The sequence below is a fragment of the Aotus nancymaae genome, unplaced genomic scaffold, assembly GCF_030222135.1.
Source record: "Aotus nancymaae isolate 86718 unplaced genomic scaffold, 86718_ANA_hifiasm-v0.15.2.pri h1tg000020l, whole genome shotgun sequence".
Taxonomy (NCBI): Eukaryota; Metazoa; Chordata; class Mammalia; order Primates; family Aotidae; genus Aotus; species Aotus nancymaae.
The window spans coordinates 20,848,600-20,869,004 of record NW_026988432.1 but is presented as its reverse complement, the minus strand read 5'-3'; the positions used below and the strand labels follow the sequence as shown (position 1 = coordinate 20,869,004).

At 36.1% G+C, this 20,405-nt stretch overlaps 1 protein-coding gene across 4 annotated transcripts in view; it reads left to right on the top strand.

The window, feature by feature from the left end:
• Nucleotides 1–20,405, top strand: part of WDR7 (WD repeat domain 7) — a 390,653-nt gene that overhangs the window by 110,449 nt on the left and 259,799 nt on the right. For all 4 annotated transcript variants that reach the window (XM_064379106.1, XM_012446433.2, XM_012446431.2 and 1 more), the window contains exons 15-16: nt 11,456–12,225; nt 13,699–13,787. In XM_064379106.1, the coding sequence (XP_064235176.1) occupies nt 11,456–12,225; nt 13,699–13,787 (859 nt within the window). The remainder of the gene's footprint in view (nt 1–11,455; nt 12,226–13,698; nt 13,788–20,405) is intronic.

The window sequence follows — 20,405 nt, the reverse complement described above, 5'->3', positions numbered from 1 at the left end:
GACTGACTGTGGTTGGACAGGCAAGGAAGGGCAGGAAGGGGCTGATGGTCTTTGATGAAATTGTGGAATCCAGGGGCCGAATGCCCCATGATAGTGGTTCCCAAATCATGCTGCACCCTGAAATCACCTGCGGATCTTTGGGGATAACTGGCACCTGGCTCCTACATGAGGATTTTCTGATTCAATTGGTATGGGTTGCAACCTGTGTGTGGGAAGTTTCAATGGTTCCCAGATGATTCCCACACACGGGTTACAGCAGTTTGTGCTCCAAGAGGCTGAAGAGCAGGTGTGGGGGAAGATCTGGAACTATAGAAGGTGTGGCCAGAGTGGGGATATTAGCATTTTAGGTTTCTTGGGTAAAAACAGGACCTAGTGTGCATGGCCACAGGAGTGGCTGGCTGAGGTTGGGTAGAGGGGAGGTTGACTGGAGTTTAGACAGCCAAGAAGTTGTGAAAGTCACTATGGCTTTTAGAATTCGGTGGTGCACTTTCCTGGTCTTTTCTCCTCCCGCTGGATAAAGAGCCTTGTGATAAGAATGCAGTGCCATCTAACAGGTTAATTTGGGAGTAGGGATTAAGATATGATTTAACAACAGGATTCATATATGCCTTATGAATGTGTTTTGGAAAATTATAGTTTAAAATATTGTTGATGCAAGTAAAAATCCCCAAACTAAATAAGGAATCTAATAGGAACTTGCAGTTTGAAAGCAAGATAACAGCATTTGAAAGCCAGCGCTTATGATGCATTATCAAGGCATCTCTTCTGTGAGATCGTCTGGTATTCATATGCTTAAAATTTTCGTACCATTATTCTACATTCATAATAGTCTGACATTTAATTAGAATGCTGAAAGTCTCTAGAAAAGCAAGCGCCAACCTTTCTGACACCAGGGACTGGTTTCGTGACACAGTTTTTCCATGGCCTTGGCAGATGGTTTTGGGATGAAACTGGCATTAGATTCTTATAAGGAGCACACACCCTACACCCCTTGCATGTGCAGTTCACAATAGGGTTTGCAGTCCTATGAGAAGCTGATGCCACTGCTGATATGGCAGGAGGTAGAGCTCAGGTGGTAATGCTTGCTTGCCTGCCACTCACTTCCTGCTGTAGGACTCCGTTCCTAACAAACCATGGACCTGTGGACCAGTATGAGTTCGTGGTCTGAAGTTTGAGGACCCCTGTTCTGGAAAACTAGTCACATGCTAATTTAAGGTTATAAATAGCCAAATAGAAAAATAGCACTTGTAGCAAAATTAGCAAAAGTAACCTTAGTAACTCACTTTACTAAATGACCCTTTGTTTAACATTGTGTCATTTGCCCTTCTACTTTGAATCCTTTTACATCCTGTAAAGAAGCCCCTTGACCTCCAACAACTGCAGACCGTTAAGTTGAAAATCACTGACTTGTATGGATACTGAACTTTCCTAGGACAATGGATGGCCAGCAAGGGTGTGAGCCAGGAACAATAATTTCAAGGTTTAAACACGTTTTCCAATGTAAATCTCATAAGATTTGTATGACATGATATCGCAGGCCCTAAAATTAACCTTGGATAGAAATGTATTTCCCAGTTATCTTGGGGAGACGGTTTACTGCAGTGTCCGGGTATAGGAAGTATAATTCGTACATAGTGGTTGTGGCTGGAATTCTATACAATACTGTCAGTTGGCTACGACAGGTAAAATATATACAAAGATCTTTCTGTTAATGTCTTCCACTGATCTTTTATTCTGCGTAAAAATACTTTTCCTAATCATATTCACACCTCAATCACAGTCAAACCAAGCAGCAATCAGCTCTGGTAAAAGTGATATTTTCTAGGTAAATAGATGGGTAGAAAGGAGGAGGTAGGAAAAAGAAAGGGAACGGTAAAATGGGAGGAGATTTAGCAGCATAAGCCAGGATTTTAGGTTGTTACAGTGTAATGTTAATTGGATTTTAGTCCCCTTTATTTATATTTCAGTAAGTGTAGTGCTTGCTGTATGCTTGTCCCACCCTTTGCCTGGCTAACTCCTTCTCATCTCATGAGGATGAGTTCTGTGACCTCTGTCCCTGCAAAGGCTTCCTGATTTTTTTCAGGTATAATCAGCCAAATCAGACAGGGGAAATTGGGTCTTCCTCTTTGATCCTCTGGCACCTGGATTATATTGCTATCCTAGTACTTACTCTATTGTACCAATATATGTAAGCAGGTAGATATATTTGTTTCCATCTCTATTTCTCTATATCAGAGTTTCTCAACCTCAACACTATTGACATTTTTGGCTGGATAATTTTTTCTTGTGGAACCCTGTGCCCTGCTGTATTTTTAGCAGCATCCCTAGCCTCTACCCACTAGATGCTATTAGCACTCCTTCTGAGCTGTCACTAGCAAAGTGTCTCCAGACACTACCAAGCGTCCCTTGGGAGTGGGGGGTGGGGAGAATTACCCCTGCTCAGAACCACTGCTCTGTATCAGACAAAGAGCTTCTCAAAGGACCATACCATATTGCTGCTTATATTTCCAGTGCTCAGCGCAAAGTGTTCATTGAATCACTAAATAACCCAGGATATGAGGGTTAACTAATATGGAGTGGATTCACTCTTTGCCTCACCACCTCCATTCTCTCTAAAATCTCTACAGATTGAATGTTGAGTCTCTTGATAATTATTCAAAACATGTAGGAAGTGGTAGGAGGAACCTGACTTCCTGTATTGTCACCATTGACTTGTGTGACCTCGGGTGATTGACTTATCTCTTCAACGTGGTTTTGGTTTTAAAATTGGGATAATAGGGTTGTAATGAAGTTAAATGTTTTCAAACATGTCATCCCATTTTATCACAATAGTTATTCAACATACACTAGTTTAATACTCTTGATTGATTGATTCATGCCTTCATTCAGCACATACTGAGTATATACTATAAGCTGGTCCCAAGCTAGAACCAGCTGGAGAGGGCATCAGTTACACCCACACCCAGTGGGCCCTGGCATTGGGTTTCTGCTCTGATGTGGGAGAAAAGTGCAACTCATTGTGGTGAGCCTTTTACTACTTAAGGTATAAACCAAGTGGGAGAGAGCCCCAGGGAGACAAACTGACCTGGAGGGTTGTTGGGAAGGCTTTTTAGAAGAAACAGACTTGACATTAGGAGGACAGTGGGGAAAGAACATCCCAGGTAAAGGTAGCAGCCTCTGCAGATGCAGTGGGCATGGCCACTGTGTGAAGAGAAGAGCAAGATGTGGGCCAAGTTGGACAGTGATGGGAGAAGAGGGTTCAAAATAGGTTAGAATCTACATGAGCACGAATATTTCTGAAATTAGGGCTTGTTCACCAAAGTGACCCAGGGTAGAGTAGGGCAGTTTTTTCTTCTTTTCATTTTGTCATTATTAGTCTTATCCTCCTTCTTACCGAGTTGAGCCTCCCAGAATCTCACCTTGTTTCCATTCATTTACAAGCATATTAAGGGTATCAGCATATCTAGAAGGGTGTGCTATACCAGGAGCTCTTTGGATTTTTGCATTTTTCCTTCCTTTACTTGGTATAAACTATGTTCACATGTATCTTTAATACATTCATTTAAGATAAAATGAGCAGGGTTTTGTTATCTCTCCCTTACCAGTGAAAGGAATACTGCTTGTGTTATCTGTTTGCTGTTTACAACACCTCTTTGAGGTAGGCAGTCTTTTCTTTATTTGGAAGATAGAATAATTGATGCTAGGGAAGTTAACTGAGTCATGTAAAGGTCTGCACAATGGAGGAACACTGGTTACTTTGGTAACTTGGCCCTTTGGGAAGAGTTGAAAATCAATCTCTTTTGTGCTGCTGTTGTGGAAAGCTCTTAATATATTGATCTTCTAATCTCTTAATATATGTTTACTATTTGGATATTATTATTCAGGCATCCAGTAAGACATGGCCTACAGAACTATCTTTGAAAGATATTTTCTTTATCAAAGACATGATCTAAACATTTGTATGTAATGGTTACAATTTGAGTGATTTATATATTTTATTTATATCATTAAATAAATTATAGTGCAATATCAAACCTTGAAACCTCTCAGTCAGTTAAATATCTCTAGGCTTATTAATATATTTAATGAAAACACATGAAAAGTCAGCTCCATGACTATATTGTCATTCACACCTATTCATGAAGTCTTATCCTGTCTAAAATAAAATATTTAAGATGAATTGTAGTATATATGGTTTAATTCCAACATAAATGGATTCTCTGGGGGGGAAAAAAACCCTCAGATTATCCTGTTAATGTTAAGTAACAGTAAAACAACAGCAGAGGGCACCAAATACCCATTTCAGTCTTCCACAGTTTATTGATATTTTCTAGTTTTTGTGCCTTTTCACTCTCTGCCCTTCTCCTTCCTTCCTTTCTTGTTTTTTTCGAGTACTTAAAATATTTAATATTGAAACCATACTTTTTAGTAGATGATGGTTTTTCCTTCAGTTAATTTTAGAATATTTAAAAATTACAGCAAGGCATCCATTTGTTTTTATTCAGTGACCCTTTCACATTTAACATGCATCAGAATTTCAGAAATTTTTTAAAACTCTTATTGAACAAATACTCTATACTAAATCTAGTAAAATTATTGAATATTTAATTTAGTTTTCCTGTCAGAATATTATTAGGCAATAAACCATTTTTCACCATATTTAGGATATTTAAAATTATTTAGAACATGCAATGTAATATGATGGTTACATAATTCTGTAGAATAGTATATTAAGATTTGTCAAGTAAATTTTAGTTTTCTATTTCAAGATTCGGTATTGATGTCTATAGAAGTGTGTGTGTGTGTGTGTGTGTGTATGTGTATGTGTGTGAGATGTGTAATATTTCTTTGCCTTGTTCTTAGTATCCTTAATCTCTGGTTTCAAAAGAGAGTCTGATTTTTTTTTAAAGTTATTAACTCTTCTGCTTTATACTTTAGCATGAAAATCAGCCTATGTCTGTAGTGCTTGCTGGTAGAAATAAACTCCTTTTAATTAACAGCATGAACCATTTGATATCATTATAGATTGGACTCAGTGTTCATTCAAGATAAATAGTAAATTATTTTACAGGGTATTTTAGAATACTCTTGAAAACTGCAGTATTAAGAAACAATTCAGAAATGAATAAGCTTTAAGTCAGGATCATTGAAATGAATGGTGGAAGAGTACAATTATTGCCAGTGTTTTACATTTCTCTTTGTCACTGGATAAAACCAAATACACTGAAAATATCATTATAATATTGGTTTTAGGAGACAAGGCTCTCGGGTATTTCACTAGACATGACAACTTAGAATATATTCAAGTATTTAATAAACATTGTAAATATATAAAATGATAAACACGGATTCATCAACATTTTTTTCCTCTGCAGATTCTAAGTTATTGCTTTTTTGTTGCTGGAGGCTACTGCATATGGTGTGTGTGTGTGCCTGTGTGTTTATGTGCTGAAAAATATCCATGCTTGAATACAGATTAATCTTATGATCATAGTTCTGTTATTTTTCCTTGGGTTTTCACTTGAGAGACAATTTTACCTGCTACCTTTAACCTATAATTGCTACAGGTTCACTTTCAGTAACAAGGAAGCAGTCCAATAATTTCTTTCTGTGGTTTTATTTCTGTAATTACTTTAAGTCTTATTCCTTATCTAAAGTCTGAAATGGCTAGATCCGTATTTAAAGTTACAATCGACTTGGTTCTTACATTGAAAATGTCAAATATGTCTCTCTTACTACCCTTCTAAGCAGGTGTGTAGATAGATGTATTTTGCATTTATCATTGAATTTTACTAGCAAATTTGAGACCTTTTCATTTGTATATACCTTATAATTTAGCTATCCTTGTTGGCTTTCTTCTTAAGGACAGAGGCTTTATTTTCTCCCAAGCATCTTGTACGTAATAGGCACTCCACAAATATTTGTTAAACTGAATTTAATCTTCCTCCATGATAATGTAAAGGTGAGTTTGTGAGCACACATTTCGAATGTTCTTAATAAAGGTAGCAGAGCAAGCATACTCAGCTTCCTGCTAGAGAATTTCCTGGATCCGATAGCCTGTGTTTGAAATTGTTAAGAATATAAGCTCGTTTGAATGACTTAGTTTGCTCTAGACATGAATATCTTATGATTAAGCCAAGAGACTTGTGAATTGGATAAATGTTTTAATTTCCCTATAATTAAGCTTAGTGTAATATATTATAGTATCAGACATGTTGGTGATTAATTCTGCCATTTCCATGCATTTAGCCAAAATATTATCCTCACAACTTTGCTGCATACGTATATGTTGTTGTAACAAGAATTTGTTGGGTTAGTTAAATCTGTTGTCAGGTATTACAAGTTATGCAGGACTTGGTGATATCAGAAATTATAGTTTATCTATGGGACTTGGGAGCTACTCATTTTCTCTCCTTTAGTCTCCTCCTGTTACCTTCTCATCTGTTTTTGTTTTGTTTCTTTTTTAAAAACTTTCTGTGGCTTGCTGTTAGGTACAGTTTTTGCTGCAATGACACAATCAGTGCACTGAGAAGTTCTGATAAGAGGAATCACACACAATCGCATCCAGATATCATTGTCCTAGACACTAGATGACTTTTCAGGTGTCCAAGCACGTGTGTTGTCTGCTGGCACACCTCCCAGGAAGGGACAGAAACATTGGCAGATCTGCAGGTGCCAAAAGGGGGCATGTATGGTTGACATCAGAAGAGAGAGCTTAAAGGGCTATCTTGAGGCTACCACTCTTACCTCCTTTTTGTTTCAAGTCAGTCTTGCTACTTCAATAATTTCTTTACTAAACATGGTTGATTTTATATTCTTTGGTAGTAATGGTCTCTTTCTGCTAAAAGAAGTTTGCAGATCCTTCCTGGAAAGGCAGCATCTGCCAAAGCACTGTGACGGGCTCTTGTTTTACCTAATGTTATTACCTATTCCTTCATACCCAGTGTCAGTTCTGTCTACATAATATTGATATATGATGATATTTTATCTTTTGCTGTGACATAACCAGCCCTAATACCTAGTCTGGTGTTTAGGCCATAACAGCTTCGTATGTGGTGTAGCTATCATTATTAATAATAATTTTCATATCAGTATTAGATAAAATATTTGTATATAATTTTATTATTCACTCAAACTAGTGTTGGTAGGTAAAAAGCAGTAAGCATAGCATCTCACATTACCCATTCAGTGTTTGAAAAAGCAAGTATAAAGCACAGTGCTGTGAGAAATAAAAGGGTAGTATGCATATTCTTCAATCTGTCATGTTTTCTACATGCTCAGTGCTATTGCATATTTCTGTCTTCCCTCATCTGAATGGTTTCAGTTGCCTTCCATTTCATATTCATGACTCTTGTCTTGCTCCCTTTAGCCAATATTGCTGGCAGATAAATGTTTATACAATTAAGTTTGATCATGTTACTCCCCTCATTAAAGCCTTTAGACAATAGTTCTCAAACTTTACTGCATAAAGTCATCTGGGGTGCTCATTGGATTCTGATGCATTTCTAAAGATACTGGTTCAGGTCTCATATCAGGCCTAGGAAGCTTTATTTCACAAGCACTCCTGATGATTCTGAGAAAAATACTGCTTTAGTGGCTCCCAAGCCTGCAGGATAAAGCCATGCCTTGCATTCTTCATCTTGGGCATTTGTGGTTTCAGTAGTATCCATCGTGTGATACTTCTGCCTTTGTCCTATTTCACACCTGGCCATCATTCTGCCAGGAGTGCTCTTTTCATTGCTCCTTACATCTTCTGTGAGGGTTTCCCAGTCACCAGAGGTGGAGTTGGTACTTTCTCCATTGCGTCTCTTTCTTGTGCCTTATCTGTTTATTTATGGCACCATTCATCCTACATTTTAATAACTTATGTACACAGCATCATCTGTTTTGAATTCCATGACTAGAAAAACCATTTCTGACTCATCTTGGTACTCTCAGTACCTTGTACAAACACAAGACATAATAAGCGTTATGTCTTGTGTCCCCCACACAAGGGGGAATGAATGAATTAGATACGAGAATGAGATTTGGAAAGTCTTGATTTTATTTCTGCATCTGTAACTTTATGATTGTGTAGTATAAATTTATCACATGTATAACTGTACATAAATATGTATGCTTAACTGTAGTATAGAAATATTCAGAGCAGAAGTTTCTACACAGAAGGTAGTGATTTGCTTGAAAAATTTGTAAGTAATTTTAGGAGAGAAGCCACTTGAAATATTTCTTGCAGGATGAGTAGAAGTATGTATGACTTGAGTGGCAGAAGACAGATTCAGGAGCGAGCATGATTCTGGCATAAGCATATGCAGAAATACAAATGTCTGAAACTACTTGATCCTGGAAAGTACAAGTGGTTTGATTTGGCAGAAGTTATAGGGATAGTGGTTAGAGATGAAATTGGAAGGGTAAGCAAAAGTATCTCTTAGAGAATGTTTTGTGCTTTGCAGATAAGTCTGGATTTTATCCTTGGGTTCAACAGAATGTTGAAATCTCTTAAGCTAGACAGAAACATGGTCAGAGGGGAGGAAACTAAGAAGAGAGACCAGTTAAGGGGATTTGTGGTAATTTTATGACAGAATAGCTGATTGGCAATTTAAAATAATTTTACTAAAAAATTTCAAGGCTCGTCAAGTGAAGCAATGGGAGTGGAGAAGGGACAAAGAAATCTGTAACTGGTTGTGACCAATTGGTTCTAAACACCACTGCACTTAGTTAGACCAACCAGTTGCATACAGTTTTCAAAATATTCTTTGTTTGTTCTGCTAGGTACTGTGATAGGTTTAAGACTATACAAGATGACTAAGACATGATCGGTCCCTGATTTTGAAATGTTCGTGTAGAGTATAGGAAAATGTAAATATCTAATTACATAAATATGGCAACGACATAGAAATATGTGTCGTAGACATAAAACATTACGGGAACTGGATTCACTGTGGAGTAACTTCCTTGGCAGAATTAGTCTCTTTCTCCCATCCCCCAAATTTACTGGGGGACAATTGACAGATTGTCAGTTGTGTGTATTGTGATGTGTACAGTGTGATGATTTGATACACATCTACCTTGTGGAATAATAGGGTGTCTATGGAAGAGAAGGGATTGGAGGTGGAGTAAAAGAACAGCATTTTGGGAAAGGGAATAAGTAAAAGGATTTATATGTGAGGGCCCATTGTTACGGTCTTAGGGCCTATTTGTTAAAACTTGGAAAGTATTTGATATCAAACTGTAATGGACCTTGAAAATTGTGCTAAAGGAGTGCACATCTTATTCTAGAGCTTTATTTTCTAATAAAGTAATATATATTGATTACATGATCATATACAATCTAAGAAATATATGAAAATACAAACAAAATGCTCTATAATTCCATCACAAAATTCTAATAATATTTTCAGGCATTTCTTTCTAATCTTTGTTGCCATGGATATATGTGTGTATGTATATATGTGTGTGTGTATGTATATGTACTTAAGTATTAAATATGTGAAATTGGAATCATACTTGGTGGGTTGTGTGTGTGTGCACATGTACATGTGCATGTGTGTATAGCTTCATCTTACTAAAATTGGAACATGAGTATTTTTCTACATGGTTAGATGTGCCCAGGAAAGATGATTTGTAAATACTGTTGTTATATTATTTGGCTATGAATAAATTATTTACTGGTTTCCTTATTGTTATATATTTAGGTTTCCAATTTAAAATAATGGATACTGTTTCACTGAACATCTTTGAACATAAATCCTTGTTTGTATTTCTGACTATTTAAGATAGGATCCTGGAAATAAATGTATTGGATCAAACAATTTCAATTATAAAGGCTCATGAAGCATTTTGCGAAATTACTCTTTTCAAACTATTTAAATTCACACCTACAGTGTAAGAGTTTGACTTTCTCTATACTGTTCTTAGTGTTTACTGATTGATAACTTAACGAATTGCATCTTGTGATTATTTTAACTGTTGTTTCCTTGACCACTAATTTGAGCAGCACCCTTTATTTTTCTTTTACTGTCTTTGTTCTTCAAAGTTTTTTTCTTTTTGTTTTTTCTTTTGGCAATAGTATTCTTATTGCTTTTAAGAAATGTTTGTATTTATTAAAACTTTATCAGTCCTATTTCTGGAACATTTTATTCTTATTTTTTGGTTGTCATCTAACATGTTTTTTGTAGTAGTTGAACTTTTAAGTATGTCTAGAAACTCCATTCTCATCTCAAGATCAGAGAGATACTTACCTATATTTTGATTTAGTTTTTAAGAATTTTGTATTGTCTAGTTTTCTTAATTCATGATAATGGAAAGTTTTTGGTAGAGTTACGTGATTAGATTTTTGCCTCAGAGAGAAGTCTGTGGCTCTGTGGAGGTCACATATGTTGGAGTAAGGAGAGACTCGGGACAGTGAAACCTGTCTTGAGGATCAAAGATAAGGGTCTGAAGTTCTGTCGTGACGGTGGGATAGATTCCCAACTGATGAATCGGGAGGCACAGCAGGGTTAGTGAGGGGGTGGAGATGAGCACGTTAAAATGTGAGGTAGGTGTTGGAGGACATCCCAGTACAAGCCATTGAGGTTACAGGATTGAAACTCCTTTTAGGAGAGTGGTCTGGCTGATAATGGAAATTAGAGAGCCATCTACATGTAGGTGATAGTTTCCATGTGGGAGGAAGAATGAGTTATCAGGGCAGCTGCCTGAGAGGGAGAGATTGACAGAAGTAGACTTACCAGGAGGTACTCTCCAGGATGCTGGAGAGGGAGCTTTTTATTATTTCTTCTAGTTCTGTCTCTCTTTTTCTTTCTAGCTCAGCAAAAAAATAACAGTGTTATATACTGCAAAGACATTAGGGAAGAGAGGGACTGAAGAATTCTCATTGGATTAGTCTACTACTTTAAGTAAATTTGGCTAAAAGGAACAAATTTGGCTAGAAGAGGAGAGAAATAGAAGAGGGAGTATGGTTGAAAGATAGCTTTTTTTTTTTTTCTTTAAAGAATCTAAGTAGACTCTAATACGTTCTTTATTCAGGGAATGGAATCTGACTAGGGAGAGATTGAAGGTAAAACGGAAAAAGGAGGGGTATGATGGTTGTAGCAACTTAAAGGATTGGGAGCCACGGTAAACAGATTATTCCACAGAGACAGAATTTGCTCATAAATTACTGAAACAAATTTTAATCTGTCCTATGAGTAAAAATAACCCTCTTTTCAATAATAAGCTGTTAGTTTCCTCGTTTTTAAACTAATTGGCAATTTTGTGATTGTTTCAATATAAAGTTCTTCTAATTGTGTAAGCCGATACCTTTTACATGTTGCTGATGGGCGAAGTTAGTGTGTTATCTTTCATGATATAGATTCCTAAAAGTACAGCTTAATAAGCATGTTAATTTGTCTGATTGTTTATTAATATATGAAATTAAGCACTTTTAATTATAACTATGTTTTAAAAATATTTATTACAGGGAAATTTACCTAAATATTCTCATAATTCCCTGATGGTTCAAGCAATAAAGACAAACCTAACAGATCCGGACATACATGTGCTTTTCTTTGATGTGGAAGCGTTGATTATTCAACTCCTGACTGAAGAAGCCTCTAGGCCGAATACTGCGCTTATTTCCCCAGAGAATTTGCAAAAAGCATCTGGCAGTTCAGACAAAGGGGGCTCTTTTCTAACTGGAAAACGAGCAGCGGTTCTCTTCCAACAAGTGAAAGAAACGATCAAAGAGAACATCAAGGAACACCTCCTTGATGATGAAGAGGAGGATGAGGAGATAATGAGGCAGAGAAGGGAAGAAAGTGATCCTGAATATCGGTCCAGCAAATCGAAGCCATTGACCCTATTAGAATATAATTTAACTATGGACACTGCAAAGCTGTTCATGTCCTGCCTCCATGCCTGGGGTTTGAATGAAGTACTGGATGAAGTTTGTTTGGATCGCCTTGGAATGTTGAAACCCCACTGCACAGTATCGTTTGGTCTCTTGTCAAGAGGAGGCCATATGTCACTGATGCTGCCTGGTTATAATCAGCCTGCTTGTAAACTGTCACATGGGAAAATGGAAGTGGGAAGGAAGGTGCCAGCGACTGAGGGAGTAGGAAAGGGAACTTACGGAGTGTCCCGAGCCGTCACCACACAGCATCTCCTGTCTATCATTTCTTTGGCAAATACTTTAATGAGTATGACCAATGCAACTTTTATTGGTGATCATATGAAGAAGGGTCCTACCAGGTGTGACCATGATAGTTTGATTTTTATTCTTAAGTTACCAAAAAAGAAACCTGTTTTGTTTTTGTCATTGTTACTCTTTTTTGACTCTATACAACTTGATTACTTTAGTGTCATCTCGGTTGTTTCCCTTCTACATTTTAAAACACCAATTTCAAAATGCCCAGTTAAAACATAATAAAATTATATACTTTTACATATACGTTGACATACTTAGTTGTTACTTCTAAAAATTTGGAATGAGGAAGTTGGTCGTGTAGTCTAGCTCTTGTAAATATAATTATAAAATGGTATGTCCTTGAAGTTTGCCCTAATATTCAATTCAAAATGTATATTTGAAGCCAGAAATGGTGGCTCACACTTGTAATCCCAGCACTTTGGGAGGCTGAGGCAAGAGAATCACTTAAGGCCAGGAGTTTGAGACCAGCCTGAGCAACATAGTGAGAACCTGCCTCTACAAAAATAAAAATCAGCTGAGCGTGGTGATATATGCATGTAGTCCCAGCTACTTGAGGGGCTGAGCCTGGAAGTTCAAGGCTACAGTGAACCATGATTGTGCCACTGTACTCTAGCCTAAGCAGCAGAGTAAGACTGTCTCAAAAAAAAAAAGCCACTTGGTTAAATGCTTCTTCTCATTGTAACTTATATGTCATGAATGACGTGTTCAGAGATTTGGTGTCAGAATTTTGTGAGAAGTAGAGTCAGAATTTTTCAATAGAGAAAAAACTTTTAAAAATGCAGAATACTATTTTGATATTTCTAGAATACTTAGCCTCAATTTCTTTTTATCGAGACAACTTTTTATTATACTCTATTGAGTGTTTACCATATGAAGAATTAAAATTCTAACAAATACTTACATAGCGCTTAATTTGTGTCAGTCTCTGTTGTAAGCACTTTACAAAAACTAACTTGTTAGTGCTCTTTACCCTATAAGGTATGTACTTTTGTTATCCCTTTATTACAGATAACAAAACTGAGACACAGAGATGATGTAATGTGCCCAAAGTTACGTAGCTAGTAAGTGGTAGTGTCAGAATTCACAACTGAGACAGTCTGCCTATAGAGTCCAAGATTTCTTAATGCCTCATGACTGTTTTCAGGTTTTAGGGCTGAAGGCTTTTAATCTGTCTTTCTATAAATTCATTTGGATTAATGCCGTGGAGTAGTCTGAAATCTCAGCATCTGAATATTGAAGAACAAAGGGTTAAGTATGTTAGAAAATATTTCTTAAACTAATAAAAATCACAAATTGTACATGTCAGATTTTTACTTGCTAACATTTAGTCATTTGAAATAGAGAACGTCAATAGGTGCAAACAAAAAAAAAATCTTTCTGGAACGGTAAGTTGAAAATGTTGTATGTATGTTTCTTTTGTGATTTGTTAAGAAGTAGAACATTTTATATTTTAAATAGTTCTGGAAATATGACAATGTCAAAGTGTATCTTATATTTTTTTTTCTTCTTTTTTTAAGGCCACCTAGACCAAGCACCCCAGACCTTTCTAAGGCAAGGGGTTCCCCTCCAACTTCCAGTAATATCGTGCAAGGACAGATTAAACAAGGTAAAATTAAATCTTATTAAGTAATTGACATGACATTTTAGCTCTAGAAACTGAGAAGGCATAGCTAATGTATAATCATAACATTTGTTTGTCTTGGATTGTTAAAAGAGAGAAAAGTTGTTATATTCCAGATGTAAATATGGATAATTAAGATGTCAGTTAAGAATAAATCAGATTTATTTAGAAATGATAAATGAGCATATTTCATATAACTTTATTATACTGTCTTTGGCCTTATTTTTATGCATTAGGGGCACCTTAACTTGACAACAGTAGTGTTTTAATTGTGTGTATCTTGAGTTTAAAAGTTATACCTATTTTTTAAACTACATTTAGAAATGCTTAAATTCATAGTTCATACTATAGCTAATCTCCTGCCATTTCCCCATAGTTCAGGTGTTATTCACAAGTAGAAATCCTTGTTAAACTATTCTTTTTATGTTTTCTTTTTAAGTCATTATATACTTTAACTTTTACCTATAGCTTTGTTTTTCATTAGGAGATAAAAGAGAAGAAAGGTTGACTTTCTCTTCCTTTTTTCCTTTACTAATAATTCCTACGTATTCCCGAGTATAATTAATATACTTAGATGTTTCTCAGTATATGTTTCATATTCCTATTAAGACTGACAAATGAGCTAATCAAGAGAGTTGGGGAATTGTGTCTCTCTAGAGAACTTTCCTTTAGGCAGAGTTAATACTGACTCTCACAAAATGTGATAGAAAAAAGTAAAGAAGTAAGCAACAGATGGGCTGATGCAGGTTCTGCTTATAAAATGGTGGCATACTGGCATTTTTCTCGCCACCTCTGCATTTTTTTTTTTTAACTTTGAAAGAGTCAAACAGTAGTTTTCACAAGATTTGTTAAACAGTAGACCCCCAACTTTATATCTTGTAGTTTTCCCCTTTGACAGAACAGGTACTGTTATCTTCGCTGATTATATGAGACTTACTTTAACATCCTTAAATGGTGTGCTTGATTTTCAGTGTTAGGCACTGTCAGGTGGTTCTCATTATGGAAGATAAACTCCACACTTACCATGCCATTCCCATCCATCATTTCCAACCCCACACAGTCACCCTTCTCATTTCCCTGACCTCTAATTAAAGTTATAGGATCATTATGTCATAGTTTATATTAAACTATATAAAAGTTTTCTGATAATTAAGGTTATATTACATTTTATTTCACACTTGCAAGTAGAAAATGTTCATATAGAAACATGAACAAAACAGAAATGTGCAGTGATTTTTTTAAAAGTAGAACACCCTTGTAACTATGTGCGTGGACAAGGATTAGAACATTGCCAGCACTTTAGAAGCTACCACCTAAGATTTAAATTTTGAAACTTTATTGTTTAATTTTGACTATATTTTGAGTTTTATATAAATTGAGTCAACTCTACAGTATGTATGCTTTTCTGTTTGGCTTCTTTTGTGGTATTTATCAGTGTTGTTGCTTTTGACTACAGTTAGTTCATTATCATTGCTGTGTAGTATTCTGTTGAATGAATAGATTGCAGTTGTCTTTTTTTGGTCATTAGACATTTGGATGGTGTCCAGCATTTGGTGTTCATAAATGATTCTATGACCATCCTTGTATTTTAAACTTAGTGTATATTATAAACATTTCTCTTTTGTCTATAACTAAAAGTGGAATTTCTGAGTATCTTCAGCTTTAGTAGGTAATGTTAAAATGTTTTCCTAAGTGTGAAACTGATACATATTCATCACAATGGCTAAAGTGAAAAAGAAAATATTAAGTGTTGACTAGGATATGAAGCAATGAGAACTCATATATACAGCTGATGAGATATCCTAGCCAACACCTAATATTTTCCATCTTTTTCACTTCAGCCATTTTGATGTGTGTATAATAGTTTCTCATGTGTTTAATTTGCATTCCCTGATTACTATTTAGTTTAAACACATATGTTGATTACTCAATTCTGTATCTTTTTTGTGAAGTAAATGTTCAACTCTTACATATTTTTCTGTTAGGAGACAGGGTCTTGCTCTGTCACCCAGGCTGGCGTGCAGTGGCACAATCACAGCTCACTACAGCCTTCACCTGCTGGGCTCAAGCAGTCCTTGCACTTCAGCCTACAGTCCCACTTAGGAGGCTTACAAACTGTACAGCCTACAGTCCCACTTACTCAGTAATCCCAAAATGCTGGAATTACAGGCATGAGCCATTGCATCTGGCCAATAAGATTTCTTTATAGATGATGAAATGTTTCTGGGATGTTTGATTTCATTGATTGGTTTGTCTAGCCTTGTGTCTTAATCCGTTGCTCTGTAATGGGATTTGATATTCAGTAGATCAAATCTTACCACTTTATTCTTTTTAAAGTGTGCCTTGGCTATTTTTGTACCTTTGAATTTCAATATAAATTTTAGAATCAGTTTCTCAATTGCCATGAAAACCTGTTGTGATTTTAATTGCAGTTACATTGAATTTAGATAAGTTTGGAGATAATATCTTTATGGGATTCACTCATTAAATACATCACCTTGATATGTCTGCATTTATTTAGGTGTTCTTTATCATAACTCATAGTTTTATGTGTAGATGTCTTACATATCCTTTAGATATATAAATATATATATATAGGATTTGTATATTGAATTTAAAAAAATTTTCTCAACTGATATTATTTAACTCTTTTTGACTTCTGTGCCCCAGTATAGAAATCCAGTTGATTTTTTTATATTAATATTGTATCAAGCAATCTTGCCGAATTCACCTATTGATTAAAATAATTTACCTAGGGATTCCTTTGAATGTTGGGGTAGTCATATGAGATAACCTTTTCTATTCCCAATCTTAAAGAGAAAACTTTTAAGCCTTTCATAATTATGATATTTCCTGTATGCTTTTATAGATGTTAAGAAACTAGCTACCTTTTATTTCTTCTTTCCTAATGTTTATCATCAGTGTATTTGAATTTTATACTACCTTTTCTATATCAACTGAGATGATTGTATAACTTTTAATTTTCCTCTATTAATGTGGTAAATTTAGAACATAAACCCAATCTTGCATCCTAGAATAAAATCAATCTTGTGATGTATTGTCTTATAAATTATTGTATTTAATTTTTTTTATTTAGGAAGACTTTTTTTAATATTGTACTTTAGGTTCTGGGGTACATGTGCAGATCATGCAGGATTGTTGCATAGGTACACAAATGGCAATGTGGTTTGCTACCTCCATCCCCCCGTCACCTACATCTGGCATTTCTCCCCATGTTATCCCTCCCCAACCTCCCCACCCCGCCCACTGTCCCTCCTTTGCCCCACCCAACAGACCCCAGTGTGTGATGCTCCCCTTCCTGTGTCCATGTGTTCTCATCGTTCAACACCCGCCTATGAGTGAGGACATGCAGTGTTTGATTTTCTGTTCTTGTGTCAGTATGCTGAGAATGATGGTTTCCAGATTCATGCATGGCCCTACAAAGGACACAAACTCATCATTTTTTATAGCTGCATAGTATTCCATGGTGCCACATTTTCCTTGTCCAGTCTATCGTCAGTGGGCATTTGGGTTGGTTCCAGGTCTTTGCTATTGTAAACAGTGCCACTATGAACATGTGTGTGCATGTGTCTTTATAATAGAATGATTTATAATCCTTTGGGTATATACCAAATAATGGGATTGCTGGGTCAAATGGAATTTCTATTTCTAGGTCCTTGAGGAATCGCCACACTGTCTTCCACAACGGTTGAACTAGTTTACACTCCCACTAACAGTGTAAAACTCTTCCTGTTTCTCCACATCCTCTCCAGCATCTGTTGTCTCCAAATATTTTAATGAACGCCATTCTAACTGGCGTGAGGTGGTATGTCAATGTGGTTTTGATTTGCATTTCTCTAATAATTGGTGATGAACATTTTTTCATGTTTGTTGGCCTCATATGTCTTCTTTTGAAAAGTGTCTGTTCATATCATTCACCCACTTTTGGATGGGTTTGTTTTTTTTCTTGTAAATCTGTTTTAGTTCTTTGTAGATTCTGGATATTAGCCCTTTGTCAGATGGGTAGATTACAAAAATTTTTTCCCATTCTGTTGGTTGCCAATTCACTCTAATGATTGTTTCTTTTGCTGTACAGAAGGTCTGGAGTTGAATTAGGTCCCATTTGTCTATTTTGGCTTTTGTTGCCAAAGCTTTTGGTGTTTTAGTCATGAAGTTCTTGCCTATGCCTATGTCCTGAATGGCTTTGCCTAAGTTTTTTTCTAGGGTTTTTATGGTGTTAGGTCTTATGTTTAAGTCTTTAATCCATGTGGAGTTAATTTTAGTGTAAGGTGTCAGGAAGAGGTCCAGTTTCTGCTTTCTGCACACTGCTAATGAGTTTTCCCAGCACCATTTATTAAACAGGGAATCCTTTCCCCATTGCTTGTTTTTGTCAGGTTTGTCAAAGATCAGATGGTTGTAGATGTGTGGCATTGCCTCCAGGGCCTCTGTTCTGTTCCATTGGTGTATATCTGTTTTGATACCAGTACTGTGCTGTTTTGATTACGTAGCCTTGCAGTATAGATTGAAATCAGGTAGCGTGATGCCTCCGGCTTTGTTCTTTTTGCTTAGGATTGTCTTGGCTATCCGGGCTCTCTTTTGGTTCCATATAAAGTTTAAGGTGGTTTGCAGTTCTGTGAAGAAAGTCATTGGTAGCTTGATGGGGATAGCTTTGAATCTGTAAATTACTTTGGGCAATATGGCCATTTTAACGATATTGATTCTTCCTAACCATGAGCACGGGATGTTTCTCCATCTGTTTGTGTCCTTCTTATTTCGTTGAGCGGTAGTTTGTAGTTTTCCTTGAAGAGGTCCTTTAATCCTTTATTAGTGGTATTCCTAGGTGTTTTACTCTCTTCGTAGCAATTGTGAATGGGAGTTTGCTCATGATTTGGCTGTTAGTCTGTTACTGGTGTATAGAAATGCTTGTGATTTCTGCACATTGATTTTTGTATCCTGAGACTTTGCTCAAGTTGCTTACAGTTTAAGGAGATTTGGGGCTGAGATGATAGGCTTTTCTAAATATACAATCATGTCATCTGCAATAGAGACAATTTGACTTTCTCTTTTCCTAATTGAATACCCTTTATTTTTTTTTCTTGCCTAATTGCTCTGGCTAGAACTTCCAATATTACATTGAATAGGAGTGGTGAGAGAGGGCATCCTTGTCTTGTGCTAGATTTCAAAGGGAATGCTTCCAGTTTTTGCCCATTCAGTATGATATTGGCTGTTGGTTTGTCGTAAATAGCTTTTATTATTTTGAGATATGTTCATTTGATACCTATTTTATTGAGAGTTTTTAGCATAAAGAGCTGTTGAATTTTGTTGAAGGCCTTCTCTGCATCTGTTGAGATAATGGTGTGGTTTTTGTCTTTGGTTTGTTTATGTGGTGGATTATGTTTATAGACTTGCATATGTTGAACCAGCCTTGCATCGCTGGAATGAAGCCTACTTGATTGTGATGGATAAGCTTTTTGATTTGCTGTTGCAATCAGTTTGCCAGTATTTTGTTGAAGATTTTTGCATCTATGTTCATCATGGATATTGGCCTGAAGTTTTCTTCTTTTGTTGAGTCTCTGCCAGGTTTTGGTATCAAGATGATGATGGTCTCATAAAATGATTTGGAAAGGATTCCCTCTTTTTGTATTGTTTGGAATAGTTTCAGAAGGAATGTTACCAGCTCCTCTTTGTACATCTGGTAGAATTCAGCTGTGAACCCATCTGGAACTGGACTTTTTTTGCTTGGTAGGCTATTAATTTCTGCCTCAACTTCAGCTCTTGTTATTGGTCTATTCAAGGTTTTAATTTCTTCCTGATTTGGGCTTGGGAGGATGCAAGTGTCCAGGAATTTATCCATTTCTTCCAGATTTATTGGTTTATGTGCATAGAGTTTGTAGTAATCTCTGATTGTAGTTTGTATTTCTGTGGAATCAGTGGTGATACCCTCTTTATCGTTTTTTATTGATTTGATTCTTCTCTCTTTTTTATTAATGTTGTTAGCAGTTTATTTTGTTGATCTTTTCAAAAAACCAGCTCCTGGATTTATTGTTTTTTTTTTTTTTTTTTTTTTTTTGTTTTTTAAGGGTTTTTTTGTGTCTCTATCTCCTTCAGTTCTGCTCTTAGTTATTTCTTGTCTTCTACTAGGTTTTGAGTTTTTTTTTTATCTTTCTCTTCTAGCTCTTTCATTTTTAATGATAGGATGTCGATTTTAGATCTTTCCTTCCTTCACATGTGGGCATTTAATGCTGTAAATTTCCCTCTAGACACTGCTTTAAATGTGTCCCAGAGATTCTGGTACATTGTGTCTTCGTTCTCATTGGTTTCAAAGAACATCTTTATTTCTGTCTTCATTTCATTGTTTATCTCGTCGACATTCAGGAGCCAGTTGTTCAGTTTCCATGAAGCTGTGCGGTTCTGAGTTAGTGTCTTAATCCTGAGTTCTAAATTGATTGTCTTGTGGTCTGAGAGACTCTTATGATTTCTGTTCTTTTTCATTTGCTGAGAAGTGATTTACTTCCAATTATGTGGTCAATTTTAGAGTAGGTGTGATGTGGTGCTGAGAAGAGTGTATATTCTGTGGATTTGGGGTGGAGATTTCTGTATATG